The sequence below is a fragment of the Aotus nancymaae genome, unplaced genomic scaffold, assembly GCF_030222135.1.
Source record: "Aotus nancymaae isolate 86718 unplaced genomic scaffold, 86718_ANA_hifiasm-v0.15.2.pri h1tg000007l, whole genome shotgun sequence".
Taxonomy (NCBI): domain Eukaryota; kingdom Metazoa; phylum Chordata; class Mammalia; order Primates; family Aotidae; genus Aotus; species Aotus nancymaae.
This window is the reverse complement of record NW_026988418.1, coordinates 27,401,788-27,419,227: the sequence shown is the minus strand read 5'-3', so window position 1 is coordinate 27,419,227 and position 17,440 is coordinate 27,401,788. Positions and strand designations below refer to the sequence as shown.

The following is a 17,440-nucleotide window of genomic DNA, read 5'->3' as shown; positions in this document are numbered from 1 at the left end:
AAAATCTGGAGACAATGGATGCTGGAGAGGATGTAGAGAAACAGGAACTCTTTTACACTGTTGGTGGGAGTGTAAATTAGTTCAACCATTGTGGAAGACAGTGTGGCGATTCCTCAAGGATCTAGAAACAGAAATTCCATTTGACCCAGCAATCCCATTACTGGGTATATATCCAAAGGATTATAAATTGTTCTGTTATAAAGACACATGCACACGTATGTTCACTGCGGCACTGTTTACAATAGAAAAGACCTGGAACCAACCCAAATGCCCATCAGTGATAGACTGGACAAAGAAAATGTGGCACATATACACCATGCAATACTATGCAGCCATAAAAAATGATGAGTTTGTGTCCTTTGTAGGGACATGGATGAATCTGGAAACCATCATTCTCAGCAAACTGACACAAGAACAGAAAACCAAACACTTGCATGTTCTCACTCATAGAACAATGAGAATACATGGGCACAGGGAGGCGAACATCACACACTATGGTATATTGGGGGATCGGGGGCTAAGGGAGCGACAGCGGTGGGCGGGGAGGTTGGAGAGGGATAACACTGGGAGAAATGCCTGATGTAGGTGATGGGGGCATGGAGACAGCAAACCAACATGGCATGTGTGTACCTATGCAACAACCCTGCAAGATCTGTACATGTACCCCAGAACTTAAAGTATAATTAAAAAAAGAGAGAGATGGGTCTCATAATATTGCCCAGGCTGGTCTTGAACTCCTGGTCTCAAGAAATCCTTTCACCTTGGCCAAACAGCTGGGATTACAGGCCCAAGCCACCTTACCTGGCTTGAATACCTTTTTAAAATAAATTTTATTGAAGCATAATTTACATTCAATAAAGTGCACACGTTTTAAGTGTACAGATTGATGAGTTTTGATACAAAAGTGTACACCCGCATGACCATTACCCCAAACAAGATGTAGACTATTTTCATTATTTCAGAAAATTTCCTACTGCCCCTTCCCAGTCAATCTCCCTTGACATTGTGGGCAATCGCTGATCTGATTAATCTGACAGATTAGTTTTGCCTGTCTTAGAACTTCATATAAATTGAATCATACAGTATGTATTCTTTTGTTACTGTGTTTTTTTTCACTCAACATAATGCCTGCATATTTATTCTCTATTGTTGCATGTATCAATAATTTATTCATTTTTATTTGCTGAGCATATTCTATATATTAATATAGCACAATTTATTTATGCATTCAACTGTTGATGGACATTTTGGTTGTTTCTGGGTTGAGATGTTACAAATAAAGCTGCTATAACATTTGTGTACAAGTTATATCTTCTTGTGAACACACATTTTTCATTTCTTTTAGGTAAATACTTAGGAGTAGAATTACTGGATTATAGAAAAGGTAATGTTTGACATTATAAGAAACTGTTAAACTGTTTCAAACTGGTTGTGGGCATGTAAAGTGGTAAAACAATGTGTGCAGCAATGTGTGAAGGCTCCAATGACTCCATATCTTTACCAACAAACGGAATTATTCATCTTAATTTAAGTCAATGGTGTCTTCTTCATCTTTTCCATCTCAGTAAACAACAGCAGTACCCACCCAGTCCAACCCCAAAACTAGTAATTATCCTTGGTCCCACTTTTTCTCACACCCCACATTGAATCAGTAATTCTCCTTCAGCGCAAGCCTTTAATCGACTCACTTCTCCTCCTCCATACCTATGCCCAAACCCTTGACTGAACCGCCATTGTCTTGCCCCAATCAATGGAAATAACCTAATAACTCTTCTCCCTGCTTCCACCTTAGATCCTTCACAAACCATTGCCCTCATAGCAGTTAAAAGTACTCCTTTTAAAAGGCAAATCTTACTCTGTCTCTCCCTTTCCTAAAAGGTGTTCAACTGTGTCCCAATTTCCTTGCTTGGTATAATAAAATTAATCTAAATTCCTTACACGGTTTATAAAGTCCTAAGTGATTTAGCCCAGTCTACTTCTCTTATCTCCATCTACCTCTCCTGTCTTTTCCCTCTTGCTACGTTCTAGCAACAGGAGACTTCTTACTGATTCTCTAACACGCCATGCTCATACTCAATTTAGGGTCCTCACATCACTCTCTCCCAAATTTTTACTCCATTTTTCTTTCAATTTCACAAATCTTGATTTTTTAAGATAGTATCATCTACAAGTTTACCTCATAAGGTTCTTGAGTTATCTTTGACTAAAGTTATTACAATTGCTTTCTATGTACTTAACTCATTTAATCTTCATAGCAATTCTATGAAATCAGTACTATTATCACTAGCATTAAATCTATAAGAAACTGAGACACAGAGAAATTAACTTTTCTGAGTCACATAGGAAATGGAAGAATTGGGATTCTCTCACTTGCTATTCTAGAAAGGCCTCTCAGTTTTGTGTGTGTGTGATAATACCATATACAGTGTTTTATAAGGCACCCTTTTCATTTACTTTCTTATTGTAGTAAAAGCACATAACTTTAAAATTATCATCTTAACCATTTCTCAATGTACAGTTCAGTAGTGTTAAGAGTAGTTACATTGTTGTGCAAGAGATCTCTAGAACTTCTTCATCTTGCAACACTGAATTTCTATGTCCAACTTTTCACTTACTTTTAATGTTGACAAATATGTCTCCAGAATCATATCGAAAGGCTGCTTTTTGGACATTATTGCCTAAACCAACATTTATTTAATCAATCAGTTTTGTTGCACATTCTGTTTTCAATTTCTCATTATATATAATTCTATGATTAACATTTTTGGAATCTCTATATCTTTAAATAATTTTGGAATCTCTATAATCTTTAAAGATACATTTCTAGAGGTGGAACTGCTGTGTCGAAGGCAAGCATTTGTCTTAGGATTTTTAATATAAAATGCAAATGCTACACTCTTCTGTCTGTATGCCTCAAGTTTTGTCTTGTGCCTGCCCCTTTAAATGATTTAGCTACTCGCACATCGATGTATATTTAGCATGCTCATCATCTATCTTTCATTGTCCTCTCCTCTTTTGATTATCTAGCAACCAATCCTTTCCTCTTCTAATTTTTATCTCAGCTCCTGATAATCTTACTTTGGTTGCCCCTGGCATTCATGATTCATGTTAACTTTTTATTCAGGTTGTCAAAATGCCTTCCCCTGGGTCAGACTGTGGGAAAGATGTCCTGTTATACCTCCATGCTTTTGAATGTGCTGTTCCCTCTCCCCAGGATTCTCTGGCCCCATAGTCCATAGATGAATCCCTATTCTGCCTTTAGAAGTCATTTTGGCATCACCTTCCCTGCAAGCTGGTCTTTATGTGTTCCTCTCCCAATCTCTGCCAAGCCTGAGTAAGATGTTTCTCCCTATGTGCTCCCCTAGCATCTTGATCTTACCTCTATCATAGCACTTACTATATTATATTTATGTACTACAACAGTAAACAGGCATGGCTCAATAAAATGTTGATTGCATTTAAAAGAGGCAGTTCCATTTAAAAGAAGCGGCTCCAGAGATGAACGACATAGTGGAAAAATGAAGGCCTCTGAAGGAAGCTTAGAAAAAATAAAAGCCACGTGAGAAAAGGTTTCTGCTAAATACGACTCATTTCAGATATGATTCAATCTGCCCTCAGAATTCTTCTCTTAGTCATGATCTTGATACCTTCCCTGTGGTCTTCCAACTACGTTCTCTGGTGGCAAATGCTACATCGTCCATTAGGCTGGACAGGCCTACTTCTTGCACTGCCTCCCTTTCAGAAGAGGAACATCTTCTGATACCACGCAACAATTAATACAAAATAAATAATTTGTACTCATGGAATGGGGAAAAAAGAAGAGGGCTTCCAATGCTAGAGTATAAACCTTGTGAGGTTAGAGATCACATATTAATCAAGTGTGTATCCTCACACTGGGGCGCAATGCCTGGCATCCAGCATATGCTTGGTGAATTCATTCTAAGTATATGAATAAGTAGCTGTTCTCCCAAGGGCTGAAAACCTGCCCCATAACCTGTAAGTGGTATCCTATAGACCACTGCAAACATCCAAGATGACTAGTGCAAGTTCAGGTCACCTTTAATTCCTAAACATCAGCAAGATTCCCACACTATATTGTACCCAGTTAAATAGACCTTGCCCGAGTTTTGCTATGTCTTTTAGAAACAGGGGGCCCAACTGCCTGGATATATCTTTGGAATACATTTCTACAGCCAGGTCAGTTCTTCCAGCTCATGAAGTAATGCAAAGTTCTAAGCATATGGCCCTAGACACACAATACTAACAGCAGCATCTTTCTTTGAATACTTTCTGCAAGATCTCATTGTGAATGCATTATTTAAAAACTAAGAACTAGACATAACTGAGCTCTGTTTCAGAGCAAATGTACCAGGGGCAAACATTAGAATTCACAAACACACAACAAAGTGCAGCCTGATACACAGCATGAGTCTAGAGTATCATTGAAATCTAGATTGCATTGCATCAAATGAGTCCTACCTGAGGGCTTCTCTAGAAAGTTCAGGCGGGCACAAGGCGAGTATCACAAATCAGACCTGGTTCTAGCACCATTTATCCTTGGTTTGGCTTAGAGGACCTGCTGAAGCTGAGACCACAGAAGGTCTTCTGCTCTGTTCTTACTGCCTTCTTAGTAAACACTGGCACTGTATCTTTATGAACTGCAAATAACTATGCCATAAAGAGTAATAACTTTTGACATCTAGGGACATTCATGTTTCAGGTGATAAAACTGCCTTTATGCATTGAATGACTATCACAGGCCTATTTTGTGCCAGGATGGTCAACCACATTGATACGTTTAAGGGGTAGCAATGCCCTCTATTGAATACCAACCTAGTGTACCATTAACTAGATTATGCATACCTTTCTGCAATTTTTCAAGTTTTTCACAAAGAGAAACCACTTAAATTACCTAATTTTATTCAACTTTTATACGGAGCTAGTCAAGGAAATATGAGCTAAAGTAAACACGGTTTCAACACTAGTTAATTGGCTGTTTTCTACATCTGATTGACTATCAAAATAAAGCCAATGGAAATGCTCAAGAAATTAAATGCCACAGAATCATATGTATGTTTCTAGGCCTATACCTTTTTCAGGTGTTCAAGGTGAGCTGATGCCACATTCACAGGCTCTCTCCCAAAAGGTACAAAGGCTTCAGCCCTAACTCTTACAATTTTTTCCTAAACCTTCTCTTCTCCTAAAAAATTTTTGTGATCTATAATGATCTGTGTTCATTTGGTTGACAATACATTGTTCTCTTTTCAAAAATAAAAAAAGGTGAGATCACAGTTACATTTAATTTTAATTCAACAGTCTAGAAAGAATTCAAAAATTTCCACATTCTTTCTGAAAAGAATATTTTAAAAAGATATTTTAAGAGAAAAGATATCTACTTTCTTTTCTAAGTTAAAAACAAAGATTTAATTATGACAAAAAACAAAGAGTTTAAATAAATAGTCCTACAAACCACTGTTCAACGAAATAAGAGAGGACACAAACAGATGGAGAAACATTCTATGTTCATGGTTAGGAAGAATCAATATCATGAAAATGGCCATACTGCCCAAAGTAATTTACAGATTCAACGCTATCCCCTTCAAGCTACCAATGACCTTCTTCACAGAATTGGAAAAAAAACACCTTAAACTTCATATGGAACCAAAAGAGAGCCCGTATAGTCAAGTCAATTCTAAGCAAAAAGAACAAAGCAGGAAGCATCACACTACTGGACTTCAAACTATACTACAAGGCTACAGTAATCAAAACAGCATGGTACTGGTACCAAAACAGAGATATAGACCAATGGAACAGAACAGAGGCCTCGGAGGCAACAAAACACATCTACAACCATTCAATCTTTGACAAACCTGACAAAAACAAGCAATGGGGAAAGGATTCTCTGTTCAATAAATGGTGTTGGGAAAACTGGCTAGCCATGTGCAGAAAGCAGAAACTGGACCCCTTCCTGACACCTTACACTAAAATTAACTCCAGATGGATTAAGGACTTAAACATAAGACCTAATACCATAAAAACCCTAGAAGAAAATCTAGGCAAAACCATTCAGGACATAGGTGTAGGCAAGGACTTCATGACCAAAACACCAAAAGCATTGGCAACAAAAGCCAAAATAGACAAATGGGACCTAATCAAACTCCACACCTTTTGCATAGCAAAAGAAACAGTCATTAGAGTGAATCGGCAACCAAAACAATGGGAAAAAATTTTTGCAGTCTACCCATCTGACCAAGGGCTGATATCCAGAATCTACAAAGAACTAAAACAGATTTACAAGAAAAAAACAAACAAGCCCATTCAAAAGTGGGTGAAGGATATGGACAGACACTTTACAAAAGAAGACATACATGAGGCCAACAAACATATGAAAAAATGCTCATCATCACTGGTCATTAGAGAAATGCAAATCAAAACTACATTGAGATACCATCTCACGCCAGTTAGAACGGCAATCATTAAAAAATCTGGAGACAACAGATGCTGGAGAGGATGTGGAGAAATAGGAACACTTTTACACTGTTGATGGGAGTGTAAATTAGTTCAACCATTGTGGAAGACAGTGTGGCGATTCCTCAAGGACCTAGAAATAGAAATTCCATTTGACCCAGCAATCCCATTACTGGGTATATATCCAAAGGATTATAAATTGTTCTGTTATAAAGACACATGCACACGTATGTTCATTGCGGCACTGTTTACAATAGCAAAGACCTGGAACCAACCCAAATGCCCATCGATGATAGACTGGACAGGGAAAATGTGGCACATATACACCATGGAATATTATGCAGCCATTAAAAAATGAGATCATGTCCTTTGTAGGGACATGGATGAACCTGGAAACCATCATTCTCAGCAAACTGACACAAGAACAGAAAATCAAACACTGCATGTTCTCACTCATAGGTGGGTGTTGAGCAATGAGAACATATGGACACAGGGAGGGGAGCATCACACACTGGGGTCTGTTGGGGGGAAATAGGGGAAGGACAGTGAGGGGTGGGGAGTTGGGGAGAGATAACATGGGGAGAAATGCCAGATATAGGTGATGGGGAGGAAGGCAGCAAATCACACTGCCATATGTGTACCTATGCAACAATCTTGCATGTTCTTCACATGTACCCCAAACCTAAAATGCAATAAAAATAAATAAATAAAACTTACCACAAAAAAAATCCAATCCTTCGGGAATACAAAAATAAACTTAACATTTGTTACAAGTCAGCAAAACATTGATTAATTGTAATACGGCAGAATGGAGGAATTGATGAATGCCTGTTATTTTTTCAAATCTTGTTATAACCCCTTCTAAAATAAATTATTTTAATTTGTAAAAAAAAAAAATAAATAGTCCTTTTGGTAAATAAATCGATATAAAATTATATAAAGAAAAACTTACCTCATATGTTTATGTGAGTCTTTAGGTAACTTCTGGCTGTCATCTTTCACTACAAAGAAAAAATATGAAATGATTCTGGTTTACTTGGAGATTGAATATATGGCTTTATGTGTACTATTTCCAAAGCCTTAATAAAATGGTAATAAAGGAATAAAAATAAGGTATAAAATCTCAAGGTATAAAATCTCAAGGAGAGCAAAAGAAAGATGACAAGAAAAGGTTTCAAGATGGAAAGCACATATCAAGTGGTAACTGTCTTAGCAGGCCACAGAAATTTGAAAAAAAAAAAAAAAAAAAAAAAAAAAAAACTGCACGATGAGAGGAGACCACTAAAAAGCAAATGGATTTGCACTTCAGAACCTGAGAAACGGTTCAGGAATTGAAGATGCCAGATACCTCTGGAAGGCGGGGTGAGAGGCAGAGCACAGACACCAAACACTTATACCCTTATCCTGTGTGGCCAGATCATGACTACTGCTCAGGTAAGAGGGAGGATATTTAACCTCTGGAAAACCTGGGCCAGAGAGACTGAGTACTGGAGGACAGTAGAAATAAAGCAGGACAGAGGTATGGTAAGAAACTGAAAATGGAATAAATCATATCAAACAGACAAGATTTCTCATTCTCTCCCCTTGTCCAGCTGTCAGAGTATTAGCAGGGCTCTCTCTCTCTCTTGCTTGCACTGGCGTGCATGCTCTCTCTCTGTCTCTCTGTCTCTCTGTCTCTCTGTTTCTCTCTCTCTCTCTCTCTCTCTCTCTCTCTCTCTCTCTCTCTCTCTCTCTCTCCCTTCACAAGCCTGGCAGATCCCTCTCAGGAGAAATAGTTAAGTCTAATGAAATGGTCAGGTTCACACTAAATAATTCTATGAAATAAAACTGTCAACAAGTCCAGACTGTATTCAGAACTTCCAGTCTTTTTAATAGTCCATTCATCATATGCATCATATGCCCATCATATGAATGGATAGTAAAAGATCACTAGACATTTGAGCAAGGTCAATACCATAAAAGAGAACAATCCTAACCACAAAAAGAGAAAAATAGGAAACAGAAACATTTTTCTCAAAATCTTTCAGAATATACAACAGACAAAGAGATGGGTAACAGGAGAAATTTAATTAAAAAAAATTAAAGGATCAGATCAGTAGACCCAACATTCAAATCAGAGCATATCTAGAAGAGACAATAGGGAAAATGAAGGGAGAAGAAGTTATAAAATAAATCACATAAGAAAGTTTCCCAGAAGTGAATAATTAGAGATAGAGAATTTGATAGCTTATCAAATGTCCTATGTAATGTGGAGGCAGGGAAGGGGAGGATACACCAACAAATGTTATCAAAAATTTCAAATCACTGGGAATAAAAAGAAGGTTTAAAAAGCTTCCAGCAAAAAAAAAAAAAAAAAAGAATCACATATGAAAGATTGGACATTGGAATGAAATTAGACTTCTCAAGAGCACACTAGAAACTAAAAGGTATTAAAATATTTACAATTTGGAAAGAAAACTATTTCCAAACTAAAATTTAACCAAACCATGAGCATATGAGAGTAGCATAATTACATTTTTAGGCATGCAGAGTTATAAAAGATTTAACTCCCATGTACTAGGAAGCTCCTAGAAAATGTGCTCCAATGAAACAAAGGAACAGAACCAACCACGAGGAAAATGAGGGATCGAGCAAGCGGGCAGGAGCTCCAATCCAGAAGGCACCAAAAAGGCCACCCCAGCACACCCGCAAGAGAACCAGCAATCCAGAACTCAAGACAGAAAGGCCATCGTCCCAGCACACCCGCAAGAGAACCGGCAATCCAGAACTCAAGACAAAAAGGCCGTCATCCCAGGACACCCGCAAGAGAACCGGCAATCCAGAACTCAAGACAAAAAGGCCGTCATCCCAGGACACCTGCAAGAGAACCAGGAATCCAGAACTCAAGACAAAAAGGCCATCATCCCGGGACACCTGCAAGAGAACCGCCAATCCAGAACTCAAGACAAAAAGGCCATCATCCCGGCACACCCGCAAGACAACCGGCAATCCAGAACTCAAGACAAAAAGGCCGTCATCCCGGGACACCTGCAAGAGAACCGCCAATCCAGAACTCAAGACAAAAAGGCCATCATCCCAGCACACCCGCAAGAGAACCGGCAATCCAGAACTCAAGAGGAAGGAGGGAGTGCCACAGGAAAGAGGGCTCCAAAAACGAAACAAAACAGACTCAATGCTGATTGAATACCTGGGAACTGTTTTATACCTTTGTCAGAAAGTTTAGAGGAAGAAAAGAAAGTTTACACATAAAAAAGGAATGTAAAATCAGACCTTTCGTACAAGAAAAGAAAGATAATCATTTATGGTTTATCTGTGACAAGTATTTATAAAGTTATATTAATGTAACCATATCATATTAGGAGGATGAGGGAGAGGGAATATGGGTAGGAAAGGTAGTATTAAAAGCAAAATCTTTGTATTTTGTAAGATGAAGCCTATAAACAATATCTGAAACTGAAAAGCCTGGAAATATTAGTATAGAATAAGCTAAGAAATGTAGTGGTAAATGCCAGATGGAACAGTTAAATGTGTTGAAAGTAATGACTGCCTCTGGCAGGCAGCATTCAGGTTTTTAATATTTCATTAAAAACCGATTCCTATTATTTGTCCTCTAAAACTATAAACATATATTTCTTTGATAGAAAATAAATACTTAACATTTCTCATTAAAACTAGCAACTTAGAAACTTTGCTGAAAAGTTATTGGACTATCTGGTATAATGAAATACAAACAAGAAAAAAGAGGTATGTAACCCAAGCAAATAGATCCACACTCTATCACCAGGCTGTTAAACTCAGTTTTTTAATATCTCATGACATTTGTAAGTAACAAGATATCTTTAACAAAGCTGTAATCGATAACAAAACTGGTTCTGAATGATGGTGCTAAAGCTCATGTTCTTTAACAAGTAAGCGACGCTACTGGACTAAATTTTGTTTTCCCCTGACATCCAGAAAGTATATTTCTCAGGGGAAGGGGTATTCCTACACCTAACCGAAGAAGTATCCTCACTTTAAAAAGAAATGGAAACCTGAAATCGTATGAGATATCACCTGCTTCCATTGCAGAGACAATTTGCCTTAAAATTGCTCTATTATTATAAGGATTTTTTAAAACCCAGTGAATAAATTGGCAGCTTGAATTGGAGAAGAATCAAATGTCTGTCACAACATTTTCCTAATCACAGGCAGAATATGATGTATTTATAGAATTATCAGGTTTTTAAAAAGTATACAACATAAATTAGTATTATAATCTCCCTAACAGTTCTATATTCTCCTTTATTCTAATATCATGACTCATATGTCAATTATAGTTTATTTAGATAAGTATCTGAAATATATTAGATGATCCTCCTTTTTTATTAAAAACTATAGGGATATACTTGGCTAAGAAAATATAATTACCTCAGGCTTAGCTACCATTACTCAGCTTTACTATTTTATACTCTTGTATTATTCTTCAACCAAAGGTTTTAAAAATTATACAAAACTTAGGTTTTAAAATATCAAAACAACTGTGAAAACAGAAGGTAAATATTACTCGACAATACAACTACTTAGAAGTCAAAATTCACAAGGATGAACTGAAGAAAAGGGGCAGATAATTTCTCATATGAAACCTCATCTGAAAGCTCATAACAAATTAGAAAGTAAGTAGCAATACTCAGAATCTACGAGGAAAACAGTTGTTATACGTTGTCTCCAGACCTTCCTCCTCTGAGTTTTCCTGAACTGGTTGAAGAATAAGTTGGAAGGTATTTAAAAGGCTTCCTTATCCAATTCTTGGCACTTCTTTTATCAAAGAAGCTCTTTGATAACATCTCTGAAAAATGGTCATTTAGTTCTATCAAATAAACACTAGTTACAAAAGCATACTTTTAGTAATAGAGAGTTTACTAACTGCCAACCTGGCCTTGTCCATTCTTTTAAGCAATTTGAATTGTTAAAAAAATTTGTTCCTCACATTTGGCCAACTGGGACCTGAATGGACTTTACCATTAAGAATGGTGCAACTATAGAGTCATTTCATCAGTTAGGCACCCAACTTGGCTATATAATTGATTGTCTAAACTGGTACCCTGCAAGTGAAAGGAGGCACTGGAAATAATTATACCAGGACTGTCTCAGGCAGTCTGGGGCATGTGAGCACTCTAAGAAAGGAAAAGGGGCCAGGCCACAAGGAAAGGAGGCTGTCAGGAAATGGGAAAGTCATTGGACCTCTACACTGGGTTTGAGCTTAGAGCTTAGTTTGGTCTTCTTGTCAATATACCGGGGCAAAGACCTTGCTGTTCAGGGTAGGCAAACATAACAGATGTTGGGGAAAAGTCTGGGCAATGAACGACATTTACATGTCTGCATATCACATGCCAGGCTTAGACTTAGGATAATAACATTAATTCCAGATGACTGATAATGGGATAAAAGTCCCTGATATAGTTAAGGTATGTTCTGACACAAGGCAGGGCCAAATCTGCATATTCTGAACTTCAATTCTGGTACCCAGCAGGCCTGGGGAAAGTATGACTGACTTGTAGCTTCAGTATTTGTCCTACGTTAGTTTTCTGAAGCAACAGAGAAGAAACCTCCTTTTTCCATAGGAAATCCCTATGAATATTTGAAAACAGCTTTTACAACAGCCCTTTATCTTTTCTTCCATTGGTTAAACATACACAGTTTCTTCAGCCTTTAGAAATATGATGCTCCAAGTCAAGCCTACTGGTATTCCAGCTGAAAGGACACCAAGCCAGAAAACGGTAAAATTAGTGTATAACACATACTTAGTGAAGGGAATTTTCTATTACTGCTTCACATTAAACTTGGGATCGAATAGCTTCCCCAAGAACTTTGCCATATAATAAAGTGCTATGGTACTGGAAAAGATGCTTGATCAACACCATTTGATTTGTATCAGACCCAAAAACCCTGTAGAGGAGGAACAATTGAACTTGGTCACAATTATACAGACCTGGGTAATGGACTGGGGCTCCTGGAAGGGAAATAGAAAAAGAGACAATGGAAATCTGAGAGAAAAAGTACTATAAGAAATCAAGGCCTGAGCTGGGTACAGTGGCTCATGCCTGTAATCACAGCACTTTGGGAGGCCGAGGTGAGCGGATCACAAGGTCAGAGTTCAAGATCAGCCTGAACAACATGGTGAAACCCCATCTCTACTAAAAATACAAAAATTAGCTAGGCATGGTGGTGGGTGCCTGTAATCCCAGCTACTCAGGAGGCTGAGGCAGAAGAATCATTTGAACCTGGGAGGCGGAGGTTGCAGTGAACCGCTATCTCACCACTGTACTCCCGCCTGGGCAACAGAATGAGACTCCATCTCAAAAAAAAGAAAAGAAAGGAAATCAAATCCTGTTCATTGGGAAGGTAATGATACCAGCTACTATGCAAGGTTGCTGTGTGCTACCAGAAGAAGATGGGGCAGTATATAAAGGAAATAACTATGTCACTAGGGGCCCAGCTCTCAGCTGTAGGAAACCCTTCTGTGCACAAGAAGCCAGAAGCAGTGCTGTACTACCTGGAGAGAGACAGAGTACAGGGGCAATGGAGGCATTGGAGTTAAGAGTCACAGCGAAGATGCTGGCAGGATACCAAGGGTATCAGGAAAACACTGCTCAGTAGAGCAGAAAGACTGAAGAGCTTCAGGCTCTATTTCCACATGGGCTCTTAGAAGGAATTCCTGGGGAGGGAACTCTCTGGAAAAAAAAAAATTGACATCTTGCTAATCAAGAAGACAAGTGATGCAAATTGGTAAGATCTGGAGTACCACAGGTGAAGCCTGGAAAATGTCGGCGACAGATTGAAGAGTTAAAATTAGATGTCATATCTTTATGATGGGTAGACTAGTTTCATTTGGCACATCCATGCATATGACCATAACATTTAAAGATACTGAGTTTAAGATCCTTGATGGTCTTTAAAAAAGGATCACATTGATGGTGTGACAAAGACTTACAGTAGTAGAGATCTTAATACCATTTCATTACTGAAAATGGATACAGAAAATATTTCAAATATTCCCTTATATAACAATTATTTCTTAGGTCACTATGTCATAAATGTTTAATAAATAATTGATAATTGCCAAGTAACAAAAAGTAGGTACTCCTTACTTTGTAATGGCCTGCTGAAAAGTTTTAGAATTGCTCTGTACAGACATTCACTTTCAGTCAGTATTCTGGCTGCTTCCAAATTCACTGGATTCTCTGGCACTGGATTAGAAAGCATAACCTATAGGAAAACACAGAAAACAGAGAGTTACAAAAGTAAACTTTTTTAGAGCAAAAAGACAAACCAATATATACAACTTTCAACAAGCATTTATCAAATGCTTACTATGTATGGATCTGGAGATTGATTAAAAAATGAGACATAGACTGTACTCTCAAGAAACCTAACATTAGGCTCATTGTATGATATAAAACCAGGAGAGATCAAAAAGCAAGTTACAAGTTTCTTTCTGTAACCTATTCCTTCCTATTATATACACTTAAATTGAATTTAAATTAAGATTATAAAAACTTTAGTTGAAGTTGCTTAGTATATTTCGACTTCAAAATATTTTAAACAACATTTCAAGTACCTTCTCCTTGAATAACAATGTGATAATTGGAAATGTATCTCATTTGTTAGTCAAAAAGTAGTAGTTAGTAATTATGGTCTAAACTTGTATTGCCCATCACTGTAGGCACAACCACAGGTGACTATTTAAATTTAAAATAATGAAAATGAAATAAAATAAAAAATTCAGTTCCTTAGTCACAGTAGCAACATTTCAAGTGGTCAATAGCCACATATAACTAGTGGCTACTGTATTGAACAGTGCAGATGTAATGGACATTTCCATCAATGCAGAAAGTTCTACTGGGTAGCACTGACCTTCAAAGGAATACTGAACAGCTATTAAAATATTGATTGTAACCATATGGAAGTTACTTGAGAGACAGTGTTAAATGAAAAAGAAACAGGCTTTATATTATATAAATATAAATCATGTGCCACATAACAATGCTTCACTCAACAACAGATGGCATATACCATGCTGGTCCCATAAGATAACAATACCAGTTTTTTACTGTACTTTTTCTATATTTAGATACACAAATTGTGTTACAATGGCCTCTAGTGTTTAGTATAGTAACAAGTTGTACAGATTTGTAGCCTAGGAGCAACAGGCTATACTACATAACCTAGGCATGTGTTAGGCTATACCATCTTGGTTTGTGTAAGTACACTCCATGATCTTCACACAATGATGAAATGTTTAACAATTCATTTCTCAGGATGTATCCTTGTTAAGTGCATGACAATATACATACCATAACTGCAACAATGTAAACATTCAGATTCATTCATTCATTCATTTTATTTAATATCTACCAAATGTCAGCATTGTCCTGGTTAGGTACTGGGAAATCAAGGATGAATTACACCTATTTCCTGATTTGGGGGAGCTTGTAGTCTAATAGTAGAAGACAGATAAGTAAGCAGTGTGTGCATTGTAGTATTAATGTTCTAACAGAAACCTACTCAGGAGACTGTTGGGTGTGTGGCAAAGGAAGCTCTCCTAAAACCAAAGCTATTAATTCTACCTAGGGAAATAAATCAGAAAAGGTATCCTAGAGGAAGACTCATTTGATCTAACTCTTACAACATGAACAGCTGCTTACTGGACAGACTGAGGAAGAAGGGAGGAGAAAATGGGTTGCCAGGCAGAGGGACAATTTTCTAAGGTCTAAGACTTCAGAACTCTACAAATGTTTTTTGACTGACAATTTTCTAAGGTCTAAGACTTTAGAACTCTACAAATGTTTTTTGATCTGAATTGAACCAAGCAATGTGAGTGCAGAAAAGCATGAAGATAAAGTAGGAGCAGAATTGCATGGTGTGTTAGGGAGAGTCTAGGTGTGAGGATAAGATATGCAACAGAACTAGAGCTTACACCTGTGGAGAAGGTGGAATCCACCGAAAGATTTTAAATGGAACCACAGGAGAAAAGAGCAGGAAGCTCTTTCCTAGTAACAGCAGAGTTAAGGGTTTTCTTTATAATTATCAGTGATTTTCTTTTCCTTCTCATTATCTTAAAAATCTTTTGTAATGTGTGCACATTTGTTTTATTAATGTTTTTGAAAAATAAAAAGACAAAAAACTGTGTTATCTACTGACTTTCCATGATATATTTGGCAACACTTTAGTGTCACTTTGCATTACTGTTTAATGGTAAGAACAATCATAATATTAACCAACTAGAGGTTCAGCATCCCAAATCTGAAAATCTGAAATCCTAAATACTCCAAAATTCAAAACTTTCTGAGCACTGACATGATGTGCAAAGGAATTGCTCACTGGAGCATTTCAGATTTCAAATTTTCAATTTTGGGATGCTCAAATGGTGAGTATATACAATGCAAATATTCAAAAACTGGAAAAATTCCCAAATCCTAAGCATTTCAAATAAGAAACACTCAACCTGTATTAACTATTCAGTTCTTTTCTTGGACCAGGCACAGTTCCACATTCTTTACATGCATTTATTAGTTTCATCCTCACAGGTTTCATGAGGTAACAATAGCCCCATTTTACTGATGAAGAAATTGAAGCATGGAGAAGTGGGAAAATTTTGTTCAATGGTACAAAGGTAGCAAGTGACAGAACCAGGATGTGAAGCCAAGCAATTTAACTCAAAGCCCCAAATTTCCATTTTATCAAATTATTCTGCAATTCAAAATTTTCACCAGTTCATTCTAGTTTGCCCATACTCATTACATTTTGAAATCATTTAGCTATTCTTACGGCAGACTCTAGTTTACATAGATGAGATCAGAGTATATCTCAGTTTAAAGGAATCTAAAGGATTAACCCCAGATTTCTGCATATCACACTCATTCCCTTAAATTTTTTGCTCAAATGTTTCTTTCCTAGAACACAGTCTCACACAAGTAGATCCTCAATACATATTTGTAGAATGAATGAATGAACTGAACATTGAATCTTTTCTAAAGATTACAATGTACTTAGTATGCTAAGATGACTAGCCAAGAAAGTATTATTTTATTTATTTTCAAAAATAAGAAATAGAAGAAATGGAATTTATAATTCCATATTTTAAAAAATTCAATTATGCCAGAATATTTTATATTCCAAGTATTCTGGATAATCAAAATGTAATAATTTATCTCCAGACATTATTAGTGATAAGTAGGTCCATAGATAGATTATTGCTAAGCTAGATCTAAATGGTCAAAGCAAGTGTTGCTGAAATAATTCATTTTAGCATCAGATAAGAAAGGAGGATTTTTTAAGAATCTGAAATAATACAACACTGGCTGGATGTGGTATCTGCTGCCTGTAATCCCAGCAACTTGGGAGACTGAGGTAAGAGGATCTCTTGAGCCTGGGAGTTCGAGACCAACCTGAGCAACATAGTGAGACCCTTTCTCTAGAGAAAATTTAAAAATTTTTTTTTAATTTAAAAAGTTAAATTTTCTAGAGAAAATTTTTTTTTAAAATGTGGTCTCAGCTATTCGAGAGGCTGAGGTGGTAGGATCACTCGAGCCCAGGAGGTTGAGGCTGCAGTGAGCCATGACTGTGCCACTGCAACTCCAGCATGAGTGACAACAGAGACAGATCCTATCAAAGAAAAAAAAAAGAAAGAAAGAAAGAAAAGAAAAGGCACAACACTGAGGTATGCTTCTAAGGACCATGGGTCCAGTGGGTAAAGGTGGCATTTGAGAAACAGGTATCTGAGGAGAGGAGAAAATCCTTGGTATAATTGTTCACTGGGTTTGATATGAATGCTAATGAGACAGAAAGTAGCTAACTAGCACTGTCAGAAACAAAAAACAATGGTGAACATTTTAAGTTATAGTCACTTGATCCACCTCTCTCAGGAAGGCAAGGTCCGTAAATGAAGAAGGATGTAAAAGGCCTGTTCAACACCAGGAAGTGAAGTTAGGAG

At 37.2% G+C, this 17,440-nt stretch overlaps 1 protein-coding gene across 1 annotated transcript in view; it reads right to left on the bottom strand.

The window, feature by feature from the left end:
* Positions 1 to 17,440, bottom strand: part of UBE2U (ubiquitin conjugating enzyme E2 U) — a 68,993-nt gene that overhangs the window by 45,709 nt on the left and 5,844 nt on the right. The window contains exons 5-6 of the mRNA XM_064372439.1: positions 13,596 to 13,713; positions 7,421 to 7,469 (exon numbers count right to left, since the gene is read on the bottom strand). Of these exons, the coding sequence (XP_064228509.1) occupies positions 7,421 to 7,469; positions 13,596 to 13,713 (167 nt within the window). The remainder of the gene's footprint in view (positions 1 to 7,420; positions 7,470 to 13,595; positions 13,714 to 17,440) is intronic.